Source organism: Hyaena hyaena, unplaced genomic scaffold, assembly GCF_003009895.1.
Source record: "Hyaena hyaena isolate Hyena2069 unplaced genomic scaffold, ASM300989v1 scaffold_9, whole genome shotgun sequence".
NCBI lineage: Eukaryota > Metazoa > Chordata > Mammalia > Carnivora > Hyaenidae > Hyaena > Hyaena hyaena.
The window spans coordinates 192,795-214,603 of record NW_024080641.1 but is presented as its reverse complement, the minus strand read 5'-3'; the positions used below and the strand labels follow the sequence as shown (position 1 = coordinate 214,603).

General features: G+C 58.7%; 1 protein-coding gene across 1 annotated transcript; it reads left to right on the top strand.

The window, feature by feature from the left end:
- The first annotated feature begins 6,114 nt into the window (after positions 1-6,114).
- On the top strand, positions 6,115-21,366 carry IGLON5 (IgLON family member 5). The gene is made up of 8 exons (XM_039245041.1): positions 6,115-6,193; positions 14,102-14,180; positions 15,039-15,271; positions 16,764-16,883; positions 18,254-18,388; positions 18,550-18,670; positions 19,176-19,330; positions 19,983-21,366. The coding sequence occupies exons 1-8, from the start codon at positions 6,115-6,117 to the stop codon at positions 20,069-20,071; spliced, it is 1,011 nt and encodes a 336-aa protein (XP_039100972.1). The 3' UTR covers positions 20,072-21,366.
- The last annotated feature ends 443 nt before the right edge of the window (positions 21,367-21,809 follow it).

Genomic DNA, 21,809 nt, shown 5'->3' with positions numbered 1-21,809 from the left:
AAAATGAAAAAGCAAGACCCTTGCCTCATCCCATTCCCCAGAGACACCCGCTGCCCCTGGTGCTCATGTTCCACGCCCCCCCCCCCCAGAGCGGTGTTTCTCCTCAGGAGCAACGCTGCCCCTCCTGGGAAACCGTCTGGGCTGTCCTGACCGTGACTTGCAGCAGGAAGTGTGCTCCCGACATCTAGGGGCCGGTGCTGGGTGCTGCTCAACAAGGTTCACTGAGTAATAACGAAGCCCAGGCTAGCACTGGGGCAGTGGGGTCCTGGCTGGAGGGAGATCACCCCCTCTGGTAAGATTCCCCAACACATTTCCTTTTTTAAGTCTATTTATTTATTTACTTATTTAGAGAGAGCAGGGGAGGAGCAGAGAGAGACAATCCCAGGCCAGCTCTACCCATCAGAGCAGAACCCTTCGCCAGGCTTGATCCCACAACCTCGAGATCGAGATCGTGACCTGAGCTGAAACCAAGAGCAGGATGCTTAACCGAGTGAGCCTTCCAGGCGCCCCACCCCATCCCCACCCCCACCCAAACACACTTCCTGATGAAGATACTGCCTACAGAGGTGTAAGCAGGTTTGGGGCTCCCAGCATCCAGCAGCAGAAGGAAAGGGTTCTTTCCAGATCATGCTTGCATCCGGAAGGGGGGTGCGGTCGGGGGGGGGGGGGAAGGTGCCACTGAGGCCTCACTGAGAACCAGCGCTGTGGCAGAGGGCCCCCCACCCCCACCCCGACAGGAACCAAGGAAGGGAGCGGGCAGAACAGCATTCTCCGGCCACCCACCCTCCGGTGTTCAACCTGTGCCTCCCCCTGGCCAAACCCACCTTGAGGTCAAAGGGCAGGGGAGGCTGCTGCTGTGGTCAGTAGAGGTCAGCCTCCCAGGCATGCACCAGGGGAGTGGAGGATAGAGGGGGCATGTAGTGTGAGGCTGAGTAATGGCCCCCAAAGTTACCAGATCGTAATCCCTGCAACCCGGGAATGCTACTTCATGAAGGAAAAATGGCCTTTTCAGATGTGATGGAATGAAGGATCCCGAGGGGATTTTCCTGGATGATCCAAGTGGTCCCTAAATACAATCACAGGTACCCTTACATGAGGGGCGGAGCTTGGAGCCACGCAGGCACAAGCCAAGGAACGCAGGTGGCAGGCAGAAGGGAACAGACTCTCCCCCACCCACCCCCACCCAGCCCCAGAAGCTTTCGGAGGGAGCATGGCCCTGTCGACATCTTGATTTTGGTCCCCGGGGTTGGGGGGGGGACATCGTTGTTTTTGTCCACGGACTGCTGGTGCCCACAACCGGGAGGGAACAGCGTGTGTGGTCCTAAGCTTCTGTGTTTTTGGTAACTTGTTACAGCAGCCATAGGGAGCCCTGGCGGATGGGGAAGCCACGGCAGAGCAGAACCCATTAGAGGTCTCCCTCCCGGCCGGTGCTGGGCTCCCGTTTTCCTGTTAGGAAGCTCCCTTCGTTCTCACGCGGCTCCAGGAGCAGGAATTATTCTTATCCTCAGGGTTGTTTTTTTTCTTTTCCGATGACGAAACTAAGGCACAGAAACATAAAGTAAGTTGTTCGACCGAGCATTTTCTTTTTTAATTTGAACAGAGAAGTTTTAATAGAAGGAGTTATTAACTACAACAGGTAATAATCTCTAAAGGCAAAGGAATATCGTGGGACTCAGGGAGGGTGCCGGAGGAAGGAAGGGACCTGGAAAGGGCCCTCCCCGCCAAGGCTGGCGTTCAGCCCGCACTGCAAGAGACGTGGTTGTGGACGTCTGGACGGTGGGGAAGCTGGCTGGCTTGCCCAGAAGGGAGCTGCTCCACAGATACTGAGCAAGGAGAGAACACCCCTCCCAAGGGCCAGCAGGGGTGAGGCTGGGAAGCCAGCTTCTAGAGTACATTGGGAAGCCATCAACTGGGACGGCATTGAAACTTGATGAGATGCCCTCTCCATGGGCACCCCTGAAACCTGATGGAGGTGAGCACCACTGAATGCACCCACATGTGTCACTGGTGGCCACAGGAGATGACCAAGGAGAAGCCCACGGAAAAATCAAAACAAGCAGAGGCCCTGTTCCTCCTGTGGGGTCCCTCGGTCTCTCTCTACTGACAACCTGCTTACTGCAAAGGGGGAATATTTAAAGGTTCCAGCTCCATTTTTGCAGAACAGGTAATAAAGGATGGCTTTGGAACATATCGGCCATAGCCAAGTAATAAGATTATCCATTCATTCTGTCAAGTCTGGGAGGCCTGGGGTATTCTTTTAATGTGATTGTCAGACATCCTTGTGTGTGTGTGTGTGTGTGTGTGTGTGTGTGTGTGTGTGTAGTGCTTGTTCAAGACTTTTTGCCAATTTTTTAAATGTTTATTTATTTATTTATTTAGAGAGAAGGGGGTGCAAAGAGACGGAGAGAAAGAAACCCAAGCAGGCTCTGTGCCACCAGCACAGAGCCCGACATAGGGTTCAAACTCAAGAATCGTGAGATCAGAACCTGAGCAGAAATCAAGAGTCAGACGCTTAACTGACTGAGTCACCCAGGAACCCACTTCCGGCCAATTTTAAAAAATGAGTTGTTTCTTGTTGATTTGTAGTGGCTCTTTATATATTCTGGCTACCAGTTTGTTGCCAGATACACATATGACAAAAATCTCCAGCCATGTCTAAGGGCTTTGGGATATATTTTGGCTTCTCTGTGTCTGTCTCCTCATCTGTGAAATAAAGACCAGACATATCTTATAAGGATTTCTTGAGACTTCAAAGAGATAAGATCGAAAAAGTGCTCAGAAAGATGCCTGGATGTGGTAAGTACTCATGTTGTCATCAGGCCTGGCATGGGCCAATCCAGGAAGAGGGAGCTCCCTGGATGGTCCTGAATTCAAGGGGAGCCTGGGTGGCACAGTCAGTCAAGCATCCGACTTCAGCTCAGGTCATGATCTCATGGTTCATGGGTTTGAGCCCCACATTGGGCTCTGTGCTGACAGCTCAGAGCCTGGAGCCTGTTTCCAATTCTGTGCCTCCCTCTGTTCCTCCTCCACTCATGCTTTCTCTCTCAAAAATAAATAAACATTAAAAGAATTAATCAAGGGGAGCAATAAATGTCTTTTGCCTTGGCCACACGATTTTGGTACAAGGGCCCTCCTAAAAGGAAGTTCTGCTCTGTGGAGTTTGCTAATTGCCATGGTGTAAATATTCCCTTCATGGTCACTTTGTTTTGTTTTAAAAAAATTTTTTTATGTTTATTTATTTTTGAGAGAGAGACCACTAGTGGGAGAAGGTCAGAGAGAGAGAAGGAGACACAGAATTGGAAGGAGGCTCCAGGTTCTGAGCTGTCAGCACAGAGCCCAACGTGGGGCTCAAACCCATGAACCGTGAGATCATGACCTGGGCCAAAGTTGGATGCTCAACCAACTGAGCTACCCAGGTGCCCCTGCCCCCTCTGTGGCCATTTTGAAACCAACGTGGTTTAACATCCAGTTTGCAGAATTACTGAATTCTGAATTACTGAAATACTGAATTACTGAAAACATAACGATCAGTTCTTTGGAACTCAAGCAAGCCATCTGCAGTGCATCACCAGCTCTCCAGCCACATGGTTGGGTTAACTTGGGGGGATCCCTTCCCCTCTGCAGATCTTCGCCCCCTCCACCTGTCTAAACAGGGCAAGTCATCCAACTCATTCATGCGGTACCGATTTACTGAGTACCTTCTATGTGTCCCTCACTGGGCTTCGCTCTGGAGATGCAGGCTGGAGCAAAGATATTGGAGGTTGGGGGGCACGGAGGGGCGGGCATAGAGGAGTGACTGAAATAAACAAGAGAACACACGAAATCAAGGAATCATTAGCTCTACGGAGACAACAAGAGAGCTTCAGTGTTAGGTGGGGGATTACTTTGGCTTCTCAAAGGTGACATCTGATAAGAAAGAGTCTAAGTGCCAATCTGGTGAGAAGAGCATTCCAGCGGAGGGAACAGCCCATGCAAAGTCCTGCAGCCATAACAAGCTTGGCTTGAAGAGCAGAATGAGGGTCAGGGCAGCTGGAGCTGAATGTTTGAGGCGGGGACAGTGCATCAGTGCTGGTCTGTGTGCTTAGTGGTTGTTGATCTGAAGGTGGAGACAAAGGTAACCCAGTGCACTGCTGTGGTCAGAGCAGTGCTGGGGGGGAGTGGATGGTGGCAGCTCTGACGGGGGAGAGTACTGAGGACAGGGACAGGGAGGAGACAGAGTAGAGACCTGTTTTAAGGGCAAAGCAGGCGGCTCTTGCAGAAAGACTGGATGTGGGGGCAGGAAGGGAGGATGGATGTGCTTGTGAAGTAAAGCAGCCCCTGTGGGGTGACTTAGAGACTCCTGACTCCAATGTCACAGATAGGGAGTAGGCTGAGACTCTCCTGCTTCAGAGGCCGATATGGGAGATGGGGACAAGGAAGCCTTGCCCGGTGGGCCCGGGGAGGGAGGACCGTGCCTAGTAAGCGCGTGTATGGTGGGACCAGGAGGAAAGAACTGACCACACATTGTTTCAAGACACCGAGGTTCTGGGAAGAGAAGGGACTCGTCTAAGATCACACAGCCAAGTAAGTGAAAGAATGGGGAGTCTAGATTTTCTGCACCTGACCCCTGGGTTACCGTCTCCCCCCACTCCCATGGTCATCCCAGCCCTGCCCCTTTCCCCCTTTTATCCTGAGGATGAGGACTGGAGTGAAGAAAAATAAGAAATTTCACTCCAGAAGGCAGTGTTATTCATGAAAGTAGATGGAGAAGCCAAACTGTGTCCCACAAGAAGAGTAACTGGGATCCTGGACACCTGGGTCTGAGGGAGGAGGGGCTGGGGGCCTGGACTCCTGGGTCTGAGGGAGGAGGGGCTGGGGGCCTGGACTCCTGGGTCTGAGGGAGGAGGGGCTGGGGGCCTGGACTCCTGGGTCTGAGGGAGGAGGGGCTGGGGGCCTGGACTCCTGGGTCTGAGGGAGGAGGGGCTGGGGGCCTGGACTCCTGGGTCTGAGGGAGGAGGGGCTGGGGGCCTGGACTCCTGGGTCTGAGGGAGGAGGGGCTGGGGGCCTGGACTCCTGGGTCTGAGGGAGGAGGGGCTGGGGGCCTGGACTCCTGGGTCTGAGGGAGGAGGGGCTGGGGGCCTGGACTCCTGGGTCTGAGGGAGGAGGGGCTGGGGGCCTGGACTCCTGGGTCTGAGGGAGGAGGGGCTGGGGGCCTGGACTCCTGGGTCTGAGGGAGGAGGGGCTGGGGGCCTGGACTCCTGGGTCTGAGGGAGGAGGGGCTGGGGGCCTGGACTCCTGGGTCTGAGGGAGGAGGGGCTGGGGGCCTGGACTCCTGGGTCTGAGGGAGGAGGGGCTGGGGGCCTGGACTCCTGGGTCTGAGGGAGGAGGGGCTGGGGGCCTGGACTCCTGGGTCTGAGGGAGGAGGGGCTGGGGGCCTGGACTCTGGGTCTGAGGGAGGAGGGGCCTGGGGGCCTGGACACTGGGTCTGAGGGAGGAGGGGCCGGGGGCCTGGACTCTGGGTCTGAGGGAGGAGGGGCTGGGGGCCTGGACTCTGGGTCTGAGGGAGGAGGTGCTGGGGTCAGGACTCCTGGGTCTGAGGGAGGAGGAAATGGGGGCCCGGACTCCTGGGTCTGAGGGAGGAGAGGAGTGGGGAATGAAACTCCTGGGTCTGAGGGAGGAGGGAGCTGGGGGCAGGACTCCTGGGTCTGAGGGACGATGATACTGGGACCCGAAGCAGAAGGGAGGTGGGCTCAGGAAGTGTCCCCGACCCGGGGTTCTGGGGATCCGAGGTTGGAAGACGTGGGGACGCCCGGGGCGGGAGGGGGTAGGGGCCGGGCCGCAGTAACAAAGGCCTCTCCCTCCAACAAGCAACCCCCCCTCGGCCCCGCCTCCTCGGCCCCCCGCCTCCCCTGATTGGTCGGCCTTCCTGCCCGTCAGCACCGCCCCCCTCCCCGGGTCTGCAGCAGCTCCGGCCGCCTCGTCGCGCCCCCCCAGCCCCCTCCCCCCGCCCCCGCCGCCCCCCGGGCCTGTGCAGCCGCAGGCGGGGTCCCCCTCCCCCTCCCCCTCTCCCCCCAGCCTCGCGCGCCCCGGACCGGCCCCCCCTTTCCCCTCCCCCTTCGCGCCGCCGCTGCCGCGATGCCCCCCCCTGCGCCCGGGGCCCGGCTCCGGCTTCTCGCCGCCGCCGCCCTGGCCGGCCTGGCCGTCATCAGCCGAGGTACCGCAGCGTCGGGGGCGGGGGGCTCGGCCGGGACGCCGGGGTCCCGGGAGGGTATTGGGGGTGGGGAGCCGCCTCCCCAGCGAGGAAGGGGAGGCCCCCGGACGCTGAGGTCTGGGCCCGGGGGCGGGGGCTGCACCCCCTGGCCAGGAAGGGGGTCTCGGACGTCTGAATTTGTGCCGGCGGGGGGGGGGAGGGGGCGCAGGGTTCCGCGCCCTGGGGCTCGAGCCTGGGCCTAGGGGCGGAGGTCGGCTTCTCCCGACCGGCGAGAGAGGGGTCGCGGACACCTGATCCCGGCCTGGGGGCGGGAGTCTGCGGCCCCCTACCAGGGAGGGGGGATCAAACGCTAAAGTAAGGGTCCCTGGGCAGGATCTCTGAACTGAGTTGGGGTGCGGAGGGGAAGTGAGCTGCCCCGTCGGGGGTCTACATTCTCTGAGTGAAGACAGTCCCTGAGGGGGTCCTGGCCTGAGGGCTGGGGGTAGGCGTTTCTGGGCAAAGGCGGGGGGATGTTGCCTTCCCAGGGTCTGTAAGAGAGGGCGGCAGGGGTGTCCGCAGACCTCCGGGCCTGGAAAAGAAGGGGGGTTCTGGACTCCCAGCTGGGTCAACTAGGTTGGGAGAAAGTGTTGGTGTTTGGGAGGTTGCAGTTATGTGGGGGGAAAGGAGCTGGTGATCCAGGAAGTTGGGGACCTGGGCTGGGGACTCAGATGTGAATTGCAGGGTTCAGAGGCTGGACTGAGGGTGGGAGAGGCAGACTGAGAAGCAAGGGAAGGGAAGGGTTAACACAGGGTCAAAGGGTTAATCTCAGTCCTGAGGGTGCAGGAGGGGGGCTGGGGGCTGCTGTGTGGAGTGGGGAGGGGTGACCTGGGCCATCTCTGGATAGCGGGCGTGCAGCTAGTCCTTGTGTGTCCCCACTGGGCCGGCAGCCCGGGATGGTCCAGGAGGTGCCCCCTGAGGAGAGAAGGAGAGAGCAAGGAGGCAGGCATCAGGGTTAATTTGGTGCTTCTGGAGGATTCCCCCAGGCCCTGCCCTGAACCAAGGATCCAGAGTCAGGGACACACAATCGGGGACAACATTGAGTCCTCAACAGTCTCAGGGAGGCAGACACTCTCAGCCTCCCACCCACACACAGCGGGTCACGCTCAGACACATAAACACCCGTCACCGAGTCTGACCCAGAGCCGCACCTGCAGACACCCACGGTCACACAAACACGGCCCTGTGCGTGCAGGACGCCTGTCCTTGTGCGCTCGGGACCCCCGGCCCCGGGGGCCTCAGCTGGCTGGAGGCTCAGCGGGTCTGAGGTCGGAGCGTTCCTCCAGCCTGACCGGTCTGAATCACCGTCTGACTCTCTGACTGCCTGTCTGCCTGTCTGCCTCTGACACTCGGTTTCTCTAGGTCATTTCCAGAGGCTCCCTAGCTCTGGGGGACAGCCTGTTTGTCTCTTTCTCGGGGTCTCTGTCTCTCCGTCCCTGCTGGTCTCAGCACAATTTCACATCTGGCCCTCCCTGCCTGGAGGACTGTTTCTCATTGTCACACACGCGTGTCCCTGTCTCCTCCTAGTCCCCCTCACATGCGCCTTGGTCCCTGTTCTGTTCAATTCACGTCCCCACTGACACCTCTCATTTTTGTCCTTGTCCTCGCCCTGCCTCTTGCCTCCTCCTTCCCCCACTCCTCACACCCTGTACCCTCCTGACTCCCTTCCTTCCCCCCTTCCTTTTCCCACCCCCTCTTTTCCTTGAGTCTCAAGATAACTTCCCACTTTCCACTTTGAGTCTTGCAGATCCCAGAAACCACTTTTGTACGCGCACATCCTGGGCTGGGAGCCTCTTGGAGGCAGGAGGGGGTCTGTGACCTAGGTCAAGTCCTTTCCCACTCCTGGGCCCTAGGTTCCTCGTGGGAGATCTGGGGACAAGCGGAGACAGGCTGAGACGGAGCTAGGTGGCAGCCAGGCAGCCCCACCCACTGACAGTTGGGCGCTCTGAGAAAAAGCCCAGGTCCACGCATACGAAAATGCCTCTTCTCTCCTCTCTGATTCATTTGCCGGTTTCCAAATTCTGGAAGGAATGCCTGCAAGTGAGCAAGTGTGGAGAGAGCAAATCCACCTTGTGCCGGCCCCACCCCTCCCAGAGCGCACTCCCCGGAGAGAGCCGGGGTCTCCCTTGCTCATGCGAAGTCAGACACGCAGAGTTGAATGTATGTAAGGTACTGGCTTGTTTGTTCATGATTTCCCCGAGATAGAAACAAAATAAGCCCTTCTCTCTGCCACTGACTTTTTTCCACTTAACCTTAGCTCCCCGGCATCCATAGATATCATTCTGTTTTTAATTTCTTTCCTAAATTCTTTATGCCAACACACACACTCATACCCACGCTGACACACTCACAGCCACACGTACGTATTCACTTCCAGAGATGGTGCAGGCGGCTCCTTTGCTTCCTGGCCGGCTGGCGTGGGCTGTTAGGTGGCGTGGGGCCGGCGGAACCAGGTGTGCTGCCCACTCCGCGGGGCCCTTTGGGCCCCTGGTCTGTCTGGACTGGATATTTGACAGATATTTACTGTGCACAAAGTTGATGTTCTGGGCACTGGGGATTTATACGTACACGGCATTGAGCAAGCCAGACCAGCTCAAGGGTCTTCTGTCCTAGTGGGCCTAGACAGATCACGACCTCAAAGCAAGCAAGTCAGTCGGCAGGTCATTTCAGAGAGTGATGAGTAACCTAAAAAAGTCAGAGTGACTTGGGGGCCGTGCTGACCATGTGGGCTCTGGTGGTTGAGGAAGCCCCCTCTGAGCCACTGGGAGGGGAGTTCGGACTAAATGGAGAGAAGTCATCGTTTCAAAGATCCGGAGGGAACAGTGGAGGCAAAAGGTCCTGAGGTGGGAACCAGCACTAAGGAGCAGCCAACGTGTTATGGAAAGTCCCAGGGCTCTTGGCTCAGCGTCCAGACCCCGGGAGTCCGGGCATCGGTGCTGGAAAGGCCTCTACACTTCAAGCTCAGCTTAGAGGAAGAGGGTCTTCTCTCTGGCTCTTCCCTGCCGGAACCACACCCCTCCCTCGGGCCAGCCTCCCCTCTGCCACAGCTCCCTGAGTGACCCCTGCAGTCACACACGCTTGTGGGCCTTGGCTCCCATGAGTGGCTTCCAGGACTGTGGTATCCAAGCATCCCCCCATTGGAGGGTCCCAGGTTCACTTACATCCCTTTGAGGGGTGGCCCAGGGGCCTCCGTCTTGTTAGAAATCAATCCCTCTCTTTTTTTTTTTTTTTTTAAATTCATTTCTGAGAGAGAGAGGGACAGCATGAGCAGGGGAGGGTCAGAGAGAGAGGGAGACACAGCATCTGAAACAGGCTCCAGGCTCCGAGCTGTCAGCACAGAGGCCGACGTGGGGCTCGAACCCACAAACCATGAGATCATGACCTGAGCTGAAGTCGGACCCTTAACCAACTGAGCCACCCTGGCGCCCCAGAAATCTTTCTCTCTTAAGGGGAGGAAACTCACCTAGCTGTGACCTTCATCGCCTGATCTAACAAGCCCTCAAGACTGCTCCCTGGCCGGCTACCAGTCCAGACTGGCAGAGACCCGAGTTGTCCTTCTGGTCACCACTGCAGCCCCACCCCCTCCCTGGGACAGACTGCCACCTGCCGCCTCATCATCCCATCAGCCGGCACACCTATAGCGGCTGGCAGGCTCTTAACCAGCAGGCTCGGCGTTGAACCTGTTGCTTGGGTGACCTCCTTTCGTCCTCCCCACCACAAGCACGGGAGATGGTCCTGTTTACACAGGGAGGGGGATCCTTGAGTCCCAGGGACGTGAAAATAATTTGTGCAACGAAGCGGCAGAGCTGGGACTTGAACCCCGGGCACCCGGTTCTCGAGTCTGTTCTTTCAGCGGCCTGGTGGTACTGGCATGGTTAGTGTGTGAGAGCAGGTGCTGACGGGGCACCTGTACACCGGGCGGGCGGGGCCTGGGGGGCTGGGTATAGAGCGACCTACGCCCCACCCCCACCCCCACCCCCAGGGGACCGACTCCGAACCAGGGATAGCAATAGATGTTTCTTAAAAAAGAAGGTGCTGTTAGGAGCAGCTAGCGTTTATTGGGCCCTTTCTGCCTGCTAAGCGCTGAGTGAAACGTTTTTCTTGCATGTTCTCATGGAATCCCTCACAAAACCTTCAGAGGGAAGAGCTGCTGTTTTTTCCCCCCTTTTCATAGATGAGGAAACTGAGGCTCAGACTGTCCAGGGGACCCCCGGACAGGAAATGGTGGCCTCTCAACGCTGGTCATGCTGAGACACGTGCCTGCTCTGAGCTAAGCCCAGCTCTGGGGGTCACAGCCAAGAATCGGGCTCCTGGGGGACACCTGTTAGGTGGGGGAGGTGCCCTTGAGCACTGTCCCGGCTGAGTCAGAGGGGATCCAGTAGAGAGAGTGGAGACTCCGTCCTAAACAGTCAGGGAGGTCCTCCCAGAGGAGGGGGCATTTGAGTTTGGGTCTTGAAGAATGAGTAGAAGTTGAAGATTGGAGACGCCTGTCGTAGGTATCTGTTTACATTCATTCTTCCAACAAGAATTTCCCGAGGCCTTCCAGGGTCAGGCCCTGTGCTGGGAGATGCTGAGGACACAGGCCTGAGTCAGACCCAGGCTCTGCCCTCGAGAACCTTCTATTCCGATGGGGGAAACAGACACAGATGGCCACCACAGTGTGTGATATGAGCTCTAATCGAGGTAGTCCAGGCGTTGTGGGAATACAGACCAGGCTGGGAGGGGCAGGGAGGGCTTCCCAGAATTGAGAGAGAGTTCTCCAAGCAGAATTCCTACACAGTGGATCTCATGTGCACCAGTTTGTTTATACATTAAACATCTCGCGAGGCCTCCTAAGGGCCAGGCCCAGAGCCGGCAATGCTGGAACCCTGGAGGTGGGTCAGACCCAGGCCCCACCCTGAGGGCCTCCCTTCTGGCGAGGGAAGCAGGCTCAGACCGGATCCAGGGTGATCAGGATGGAGACAGAGGGACGAGCCTTGCTCAGGGACCGACTGGGTGGTGGAATGACTATCCCCGCCCCCACCTCCCCTTACTAAAGCCCAGAAAAGGGAAGGGACTTGCCCAAGGTCACACATCAGGGAGGGGGGTCCCTGATCCTTGAGTCTGGGAGCTGCGTGAGACAGATACGCAGACCCATGACATCCAGATTTATAGACACAGGGACCGGGGGTTCAAGACCCGTCTGAGACGTGGATTCCTCCATCACAAGTCTGCCGGGACTGCCCTCAGCTGAGCCTGGAGCCGGGCGTGCCGGGGACACAGATGGCCTGAGCCAGGCCCTGGCCTGGAGGAGCAGGTGGGGGAGGCAGCGGAGTCTGACCCGAGGTGGCCTGGGAGCGGGGCAGGAGCTCCTATGGGCACATACGGGCTGTGTCTCCTAGGAGAGGCCTCATTATTCATCCCCTGGAGAAGCAGAAACATTTTGCCGTAAACAGTGGCACTGTGAAGAGAAAGGTGGGGAGCACAGGGCTGGGCCACGCTCAATGAGGGGAGACAAAGCAGGAGAGTGACCCCCGCTGGGGCCCCAGATCCAGGCTGCAGGGTTGGGCCTTTGTCCTGGGGGAGTTAGGGAGCCACGGAAGAGGCTGGGTGGGGGGGGGGAGGGCAGAGGGGCAGCTCTGAGGGTCAGAGAGATCACGCTGGGAGGAGTGTGTGTCTGTGTGTCTGTCAGGACATATGAGTAAGGTCCTGCCTGCCTGTGTCTGTGGGCCCAGCTCCCATGGGTGGCTCCTGGCTGTGGTCAGGGGCTTAGCCCAGGAGCCCTTGGTTCCCAGGGGACCTGGGACAGCTCCGTCCTCACCCCTAGGCGCTCCTTCCTCCTGTAACCTTGGACAGTGGCTGTCACAGGGTGGGGAGGGGGGAGTTTTGCCCTCTGCTGGGCATCCGGCAGTGCCTGAGGCGCATGTGGTTGCCACCGCTGTGCAGTGAGGGGACACTACTGTCATCTAGTGGGTAGAGGACAGGGGTGCTGCTGAAGAACACACCCCACACTACACAGTCCCCGCAGACCCGCTGTAGGGACAGGACAGTCCCCACAGTAAAGAATCGCCCGGCCTTGGCCTGGGAGTGTGTGAGCAGGAGTGTGACCAATCCCGTGTGTGTGTGTGTGTGTGTGTGTGTGTGTGTGTGTGTGAGATCAGATCGTAGGTGACTGTGTGCACCGGATTCTTGGCCCAGGGCAGCCCCTTTGTGTCGCGAGGCCGTGCCTGTGTAACTGTTTCACTGCTCACAGAAGCTTTCCGCACGACTTTCCAGAGTGCGGGGGCGTGGGCCGGTGAGCGTGGCCCTCTGGCTGGCAGTGTCAGTGTGACTGATTAGGCCAGTGGGGGTGGAGGTGAGAGAGAGGGAGAGAGAGACAGAGAAGAGGGAGAGGAGAGAGGGAGAGGGAGAGATGGCCCTTTGGATGGGGCTGTAACCGCTCCTGTGTAGACTGCACCTGTGTGAGGGCTGGGGGGTGGGCTGTCGGCAGCACAACCGTGTGGATCTAGTGTGTGGTGGGGTGACCTTGTGCTGGCGGTGTCCTGGGCTGCGTGTCAGCGGGAGTGTGTGTGCCCCTCTGCCTCCGAGCAGACCCCATCGCTGTTCCCATGTCAGCGTGCGGGACCATTGCCCGGCCCGCCCCTGGCTCCGTGTGTCTTCCCCGGGCCCTGGTGCTGTGTCTGTGCCTGTGTGTGTCCGTCCCCTGGTCGTCTCCTGCTGTCACCAGGGCCGTGTGGCAGCGTCCAGTCTGCACAGATTGGGGAGTGACTCTGGCCGGGCTAAGGGGCTGCACGGTCCACCCCAAACCGGGGGACCCGGGGAGCCCACCGCACTGGCTCTGCCCCAGCCGGGTCCTGAGGGGCTGCTGATGGAGAGGGCCCCCGGGAGTCATTGGGGACGGCACGGGCAATTAATTCATTAGATTAATTAGCTCCTCATGCCGGGGCGGGGGCAGGGCAGCCCCATGCAGGGCCCTCCTTCCTCTGGCGTCCAAGGTCATCCGGCCTCCTCTCCCTGCCTGATGCCGTCTCCAGCCGCCGCCTCCGCATGCCCAGCCCCCACTCCCTGGCTCCGGTCCAGCCCGCTGGCCACGGTCCACAGAGAGATGAATGGGTGGGGGTGGGGGCTCTGCCTGGCGACGGTGCCCATGAGTGGCGCTGGAGGGCGCGGGCAGGCATGGGCGTGCACCTGCAAGTGTGCCCCTGAGCACGGGCAGGCGCGTGTGTCTGCCGGGGTCTGCGTGTGGTTGCACACGGAGCCCAGAGGGTGTATTTGTGCGTCTCTGATAGACGGGTGGAGTGGAGATACGCGCATCTGTGTCTGTGTGCACGTGCTTGCGTTCATGTGTCTGGGTGTTTGCATACACGTATGTGAGTGGCTCTGTGTGTGTTTCCATGAATTGCTGAACTCAGGTGCCTACACGTGTACCCATGTCTATGCGTGTGTGTATCTGTGTTCACTGCATATGTGTATGTGTCTGTCGGTATCGGTATATGTATCGTTTATTCTTGAACTCTGAGTGTGTGTGTGTGAATATCCGTGCCGCTGTGTGTACACATGCGTGTGTTCCTGCGTGCATGTTGTCTGCTGTGCACGTGTGTATCTGTGCGCATGCATTCACGCACGTGTGAATCTGTGCATACGTATCTGTGTGTCTGGAGGCATGCGCATCTGTGTGTCCGTGTCTGTCTGAGTCAGTGTGGGCTTGTGGGAAGCAACATGCTGCGTGCTTTTGCTCTGAGCACGTCTGCTGTGTGTTACCGGAAACACGGATGGCTGTGTGTGCCAGTGGGGGTGGGAGGTGTCCCTGTGTGTTGGGGGGGATGCGTGTGTGTGTCTGCACACGTGCACGGCCCCTGCTGAGCTGCTGAGCCAAACCGGCCCTCCCGTCCACAGGGTTGCTGTCCCAGAGCCTGGAGTTCAGCTCTCCTGCGGACAACTACACGGTGTGCGAAGGTGACAACGCCACCCTCAGGTACCCCCATCGTGGTACCCCCCCATCGCGGTACCCCCCATCACGGTACCCCCCATCGCAGTACCCCCCCCATCGTGGGGACTCGAAAGGTCACCCAGTCCTGCTCCTCACTTTCTTTAAAGGAAGCTGGTCCTCACCTGCAGGCACAGTCTGGCCTCTGTCACTCAGGAGAGGTGGAGAGGGACATGGACTCTGGGCCTGGCTTCCTGCCTGGGCCTCAGTGTCCCCATCTGTCAAATGGGTAGAGGAATGATAAGCACTGTACAGGTTGTTGTGGGGATTCAAGATTTTGTACACCCTCTCTGAGTTCAGAGAGCAAGGCACACTGTGACTGCTTAACAAATGAGAGCCAACCTTATTCCCCCCAGATCAGTGCTCCCCCCACACTGGGTCTGCCCCCCTCTCCGGGCCTCTGTCCCCCTCTCTGGATCTCTGCCTCCCTCTCTCTGGATCTCTGTCCCCCCCTTCTGGGCCTCTGGCCCCTCTCCCTGGGTCCCTGTCCCCCTCCCTCTGGGTCTCTGTCCCCCGCCCTGGGTCCCTGTCTCTCATCTCTCTGCATTTCTGTCTTTCTCTCTCCCAGAGTGCCCCAGATACTTTTACAGTTTCTAGCACACAACTACTCAGTAACCATCAGCTACCATTCTGTTGTGCACTTGGGCTCAAACTTTCCCTCTCTGAGGCTCAGTTTACCCACCTGGAGGGTGGGCACAGTCAGCCCTGCCTCGTAGGGCTTCAGTGGAAACTGGCCACGCAGGAGGCCTTCCTCTCCCCACCTCCAAGCCCCCACGACGGCAGAACCTGGGGAGGGCAGGCTGGGGTGCGGGAGAGAAAAACCCTCCTCCCGTGTCCTTCTCGAAGCTGCTTCATCGACGAGCATGTAACCCGTGTGGCCTGGCTGAACCGCTCCAACATCCTGTACGCGGGCAACGACCGCTGGACCAGTGACCCGCGGGTACAGCTGCTCGTCAACACGCCCGAGGAGTTCTCCATCCTCATCACCCAGGTGGGGCTCGGCGATGAGGGTCTGTACACCTGCTCCTTCCAGACCCGCCACCAGCCGTACACCACTCAGGTCTACCTCATCGTCCACGGTGAGCCCTGGGTGGCGGAGAGGGTGGAGGGCCCTCCGTATCCTCACCAGGTGCCCGCCCCCTGATCCTGGGGATACGTGGTGTGCGAGGCAGCCACACCCCCTGGCCTCGCAGATTTCAGCCAAGCAGAAGGAGGGACAGGCACCCAGAAAGTGACCCTTTAGCAGGACAGCTTCTAGGACAGGGAAGCCACAGGGTGAGGGCGTGCTCAGAGGAAGATCGTGGTCATTCACTCAGCTCTGTTGATTGAGCACCTGCTATGTGCAGGCACTGCTCCAGGCCCTGGGGAGAGAGGGGGCAGGACACAGAGACAGCACAGGGGACAGAGCAGGCGGCTGCCCCACGTGGCGTCACAAACGTTCTTGAGGGCAGGAAGCCGTTGAGACACAGGAACACAGAGACAGAGGCAGCCCAGCGGGGCCATGATGAGCCAGGCCACCCCCTGCTGAGGGACCCTGAGCGTCTGCAAAATGGGGATGATGTCATGCAACACACCCAAGAGTTCGTCAACCAGAAGGGGCCTGTTTATTTTACGCTTAGCCAGGAAAGAAAAAGAAAAAGCGCCCCATTGGTTTAACTCTGGCATATTATGGGGTCAGGCCATTCTGACTGGAGCACCGTTCAAATGGCGGGAAGGAAGAGCCATCCGTGTTAGAAGTGATGAGCGTGGCAATATCTGGGGCGCCTGGGGGGCTCAGTCGGTTGAGCGTCCGACTCTTGATTTCAGCTCAGGGCATGATCTCACAGTTCGTGAGTTTGAGCCCCGCATGGGGCAGAGCCTGCTTGGGATTCTCTCTCAAAATAAATAAATAAACATTTAAAAAATAAAATAGCAACATTAACCTCAGAGGGTGGTAGGGTAGTGAAGGTTTAATGAACTAATTTTTGTGAAACCTTTAGAACAGGGTCACCATGTTGTAGGCGCCCTATGAGTATTTGTTATATAAACTAATTGTTTAAAACAAGAATAATAACAATTAATAAATAAACATAGAGATAAGGGAGAAAGTCAAACCGGAAGGGAGAGGAACCAAGTTAGGATGAAGGTAGAGAGAGGGAGACAGAGACTGAGAACGAGCAAGGCAGAGACCAGCAGTTAAACAAGGAGCCAGACCCAGAAGCAAGGGAGAAACACAGGAATTCTAACAGAAAGACAGGGTATATTGGCTGGACTCCTGGGTCTGAGGGAGGAGGGGCCGGGGGTCAGGACCCCTGGGTCTGAGGGAGGAGGGGCCGGGGGCCCGGACTCCTGGGTCTGAGGGAAGAGGGGCCGGGGGCCAGGACTCCTGGGTCTGAGGGAGGAGGGGCTGGGGGTCAGGACTCCCGGGTCTGAGGGAGGAGGCGCTGGGGGTCGGGACTCCCGGGTCTGAGGGAGGAGGGGCTGGGGGCCGGGACTCCTGGGTCTGAGGGAGGAGGGGCTCAGGGCCCCAGGCTCCTGGGCCCTGGGAGGCCATACTCACCCTCTCTCGACCTCTCCCCTCCCGACATGAAGTCCCCGCCCGCATCGTGAACATCTCCTCGCCTGTGACGGTGAACGAAGGAGGCAACGTGAACCTGCTTTGCCTGGCTGTGGGACGGCCGGAGCCCACAGTGACTTGGAGGCAGCTCCGAGGTGAGGACCCCTCCCCTGACCCAAAGCCCCTTTCCCCGCTCCACAACCTGGGCCCCTCAATTCCCCATATCCCTAGCTAGACTCCCAGACTTTCCCTTTCCCCCTTCCCTGATCCCCCTAATCTTTGTCATGGTTTGACCCCACACACACCTGATCCCATTATTTTATCAACAGCCCCCAGAGCCTTAGAGCCTCACCACCTGCTGTCCCAGACCTGAGCCATTTCCCCTAAATCGTCTGCTAGACCCCAGCCTGCCGCCTGTCCCCACCCTAGTATTCCTGGTCTCCCCCCGACCAGCTCACATAATTCTGGGTTCTGAATCCCTGCCACGAACCCTGAGTTGAAGTACAGCCTGTGGTCTCTGCCCCGGTTCCCATCTCCTGGTCACCTCTCTACATCTCCTGTGCTGGATTCTCTAGCCCAGCACTTCTCAAAGTTTGGTCCCCACCCGCAACAGCAGCATCACCTGGGAGCCTGACAGAAACACACATCCTGGACCCATCCCAGACCTAATGAATGAGTAGCCACCCCACCCCACCCCAGCCCCCCACCCATAGCGCCACCAGTCCGTTTTAACAAGCCCTTGCTGGTGATGGAGCTGAGATTCCTGCTCTAGGCTAACCCCAGACATAGCACCAAGGGACCTGAACATGATATCCCAGATGCTGGACATCTCCACCCCTATTCCCCAGATCCCTAGATCCTCACTGACTTGGTCTTTGGAGACCAGTGGTGCCAATCACTCAGCCCAATAACGAGGTGTCAGAGCCTGGATTCTTTCCCACTGGGTCACCTGAGCCCTAGAAGCCCCAGCTTGAGATCCTGGATTCCTCAATCTCTTAGTCCCAAAGGGTCTTCTGAGCCCAGTGATGTGTCATGAGACTCCATATACCTGGATTGCTGATCCCAATCACTAGATCCTAATTCACTGAACCCAAGAACTAGATTCCAGAACTCTGGATCTGCCCCCACCCCCTACCTCACACCCTCACCCCTGCCTTGGGTCTGTATTATCTGGATCTTTCTGAGCACCAAGATCCTGGGAGTCTCCCCACTGGGTACTCTAAGCCTCATGGTCTGAATCATGAGCTCCCAGATCCCTGGATCCCATGCACCCCCAAATTCTAGGACCCTCCCCATTGGGTTCTAGTTACTAAGCCCCAGACCCTCATTCCCCTAGCAGAGATCCCAGGCTGCTGATCCACACCCTACCCAGATACCCCTGCAAACCCTTCCTGGCTCCCATTGACCCGGGCACTTCAGGCCCTGCGGTGCCTGCCCCGCTGATGTGTGTCCGTGTTGTGCCCGTGTTGTCCCGTGTTAAGTGTTTGTGTCCGGCCCCTCCCCCACCCCTTCCCTCCCCGCACAGACGGCTTCACCTCAGAGGGCGAGATCCTGGAGATTTCGGACATCCAGCGGGGCCAGGCAGGGGAATATGAGTGCATGACTCACAACGGCGTTAACTCTGCGCCAGACAGCCGCCGTGTGCTGGTCACAGTCAACTGTAAGCCCCTTGGCACTGGGCATGAGAGAGGGCAGGCCCCGGGCCCCTGGGGAGGAGGAAAGGGCGTGCTGGACTCCTGGGAAGGAGGGAGGAGGGGGGTGGGGACAGAACCCCAGTCCCCACCTGGCTAGGAGAACTTTCTGACTGTCGTCCCTCGCCAGATCCTCCGACCATCACGGACGTGACCAGCGCCCGCACAGCCCTGGGCCGGGCCGCCCTCCTGCGCTGTGAAGCGATGGCAGTGCCCCCTGCGGACTTCCAGTGGTACAAGGATGACAGACTGTGAGGACAGCACCGCGTCCGGCCGGGGTGGGGGTGGGGACGTGGCCGAGCCCTAGGTCTGGAGAACTGGGGGGTCCAGCTTCTACGGGATGGGGTCCAGCTTCTAGCGAGATTGTGGGGACCTACTGGAAACGGGTGTCACAATGGTGAATGTTAGAGCCTGGTCTCAGGCTATTCAGGGAGAAGTTCAGGGGTCGATGCTGAGGATGTGGCGGGGAAGCTTCAGAGGACCACTGGGGCTGGGGTCCAGCAGAATCTGGGAGCCCGTAGAGATTGGGGGCACACACCGGGAGGGTCCAGTGACCCTGAGGGGCAGAGGTGCCTGGAGAGGGGTGTCAGTGGGAGTGGCCCGGAGATCCATGGGGGGCTAGAGCCTGAGGCTAGGGGTCTCTGGGGTAGGGGTCCAGAAATCGGGGAGCCTGAGAGCCCGTGGAGCGGGCTCTGTGCCCTGAGGGGTCCCAGGCCAGGGTTCCGAGGCCCAGTCCCTGACCCGGGTCCCCGGCAGGCTGATCAGCGGCACAGCAGAGGGCCTGAAGGTGCAGACGGAGCGCACCCGCTCGATGCTTCTCTTCGCCAACGTGAGCGCCCGGCATTACGGCAACTACACTTGTCGCGCTGCCAACCTGCTTGGAGCTTCCAGCGCTTCCATGAGGCTCCTGCGTGCGTCCGAAAGGGAGGGGCGGGGCCGGGGGAGGGGCGGGGCCGGTGAGGGGCGGGGCCGGGACTGTCCCCAGACCAAACGCCAGTTTAGGAAAGAGGCTGACCCTGAGACCCAAGCAAGGCGACTGAGCAAGAAACCCATTCCCTCAACCAATGTGTGTTCATTGAGCGCCCACTAAGGGGAGGGCTTTGGGCGCTGGAGACACAGCAGTGCCCAAAGGAGACAAGGTCAAGTGCTGAAGTTGAGAGATGCTGGGACGCATGCAGTAGCCTGTCTCGGGGAGGAAAGTCAAGAGGACCATTTCGGACGTGCTGACTGCAAGACGGTTAGTGGCCAATACTGGACAGACTGAAGCTGTACGACGGACATATGGATGTGGAGAGAGTCCCGGGCTGAGGCAGTGAAAAAGAACATCTAGGAAAGATGAATAAGAGAGAGGGACTGAGTGGCAGACAGAAACAAATGTTCAGCGAGACACTAAGACTCAGAGCAGAGTGGGAAGAGCAGGCACAGAGGGAAAGCCCCAGAAAGGCCTCTGGAGAAGGAGGCTCAAAAAAGACTCCCGGAGACAGGGCAGACACAAGGCACCAGGAGACATACACGGAGTCTCCCCTTCCCAGGCCACCCCCGTGACCCTCTGTCTTTCCCCAGGCCCAGGATCCCTGGAGAACTCAGCCCCGAGGCCCCCCGGGCCCCTGACCCTCCTCTCCGCCCTGGGCTGGCTGTGGTGGAGGATGTAGGAAGAACCCAGTGCGGCTCGCCTCCCCTTGCGAGGGGCTTGAGGCCGAGAGCGAGAGAAAAAAGGAGAGCAAGCGCCGTGGGTCTCGAGGGGGCGGAAGAGCTCTCTGCCACCGAGGAGGAAGAAGGGGGAAGGAGGAGGAGGAAAGCTCTTTGGAGAACCCATCACTGTGAGGGATAACGCAAAATTATGCATCTTTCTACAGCCATTTTCGCCACCGTTCACGTTTCCGATTGTGACCCACCCCCAGCCACCCCACACCCCTCTCTTAGCTCAGGCTGTCAACTGGATCGTGTGTATGTAGTGGGTGTGTGTGAGCATGAGCCTGCACGTGTGTGTATGTGGGGGGGGGGGGCTCAGCAATCTTCCCTCCCCTAACACCCCCATGCCCACTGCCCCCCAATGCTGCTGCCTCTCTCCTCTGGCTGGAGGTAGGTATGTGGGCTTCGTGGCTGAAGCTGTGAGGGGAGGTTTTCCACGCTCCCTGCTTCCCCAATATATGCACGCACCCCACCCTTTCCTCTCCCTGTTAAGAGAGCGTCTCCTGGGCAGGTTGGGGGTGGGGAGGGGTGTCACACTCACCTGTCAAGCTATCATTCAGCCTTTGAGAGCAGGTGAGCGATCTCCATCTTGGCTCCGGGCCTCCTTGCTGTCAACCACCAGCTGCCTGTAGCCAGAGGCCCCATCGCTGGCTCAGCAGCCTGAGACCTTCCCACTCTCCCTGCCCCCCACCCTGACTTTCTGGCCCGCTCTGGGCCAATCGGTGCTTCCATCCAACTGTCAGACCGGTGCCTGTGGTCACCTGTCTGTCTCAGTGCTTTGCCCTCCCCAGCTCCCTTGGCCACCTGCAGCACCAACCAGCTGCCCCCGGTGCCCCCGCAGCTTCCCACAGGTGTGGGCTCGCTGGTCTACCACTCCCTGGCCTCTCCAGCTGTACCTCCCAAAGGCTGACCTGACTGCCCTCACACACGCTCAGATAGACACACACACACACACACCAGCGACTGTGACCAGCAATAGCCCCCCGGCTCCAGCTGCACTGTAGCTGGTGACCAGCTGTGTTCCCCCAAGGGTGGGCATCTTGTCAGGACGGCGTGCTGAGAGGCTGTAACCTCAGCTCTATGGTAGGAATACACAATCTTGGCACACATCACACAAAGTGCGGAAGAGAGAGGCATTGCACAGACATCCCCAGTCCAGACCAAGGTGTCAAGTCACCAGCTCTGACTCCTGGGAGACCCACTATAAACACTCACCCCAAACCACACTACCCAGAGCTGGGGGGGGGGAGCTCAGAGCAGGGGCAGGGGGGCAAGGGGCAGTGACTGTACCTCAGACGGGGGCGTGGGCCCCATCCCACATTGTCTTCCATTCCCAGGGTCCAGGGGATGGGGAGGGGAGGGAGAGGGATGCAAGGGAGGGGGCGGGGGGGCCCTGGGGGCCGTGTGTTCCAATTCATGGGGAGTGTTGAGACCACCACACCAATAAACGCCTTTTTCCAAAGTCTCTGCCTGCAAGTGTCAGTGTCATTTAGGATTTGAGTGAGTGGAGGGCAAGGGGTCATGGTCACTGGCGGTGCCTCCCAAACATCATTTCTGCTTTCTCTCTCTTTGGTAGATTTAGAATTGACCCGTAACAAACGTGACCCCCGATTGGCTTCAGCCACTTAGCTAATGACAGAGTTCCAGAGCTGCATGGATTCACAAGATGCTCTTCCACTGGATAATGTAGCTCAATGA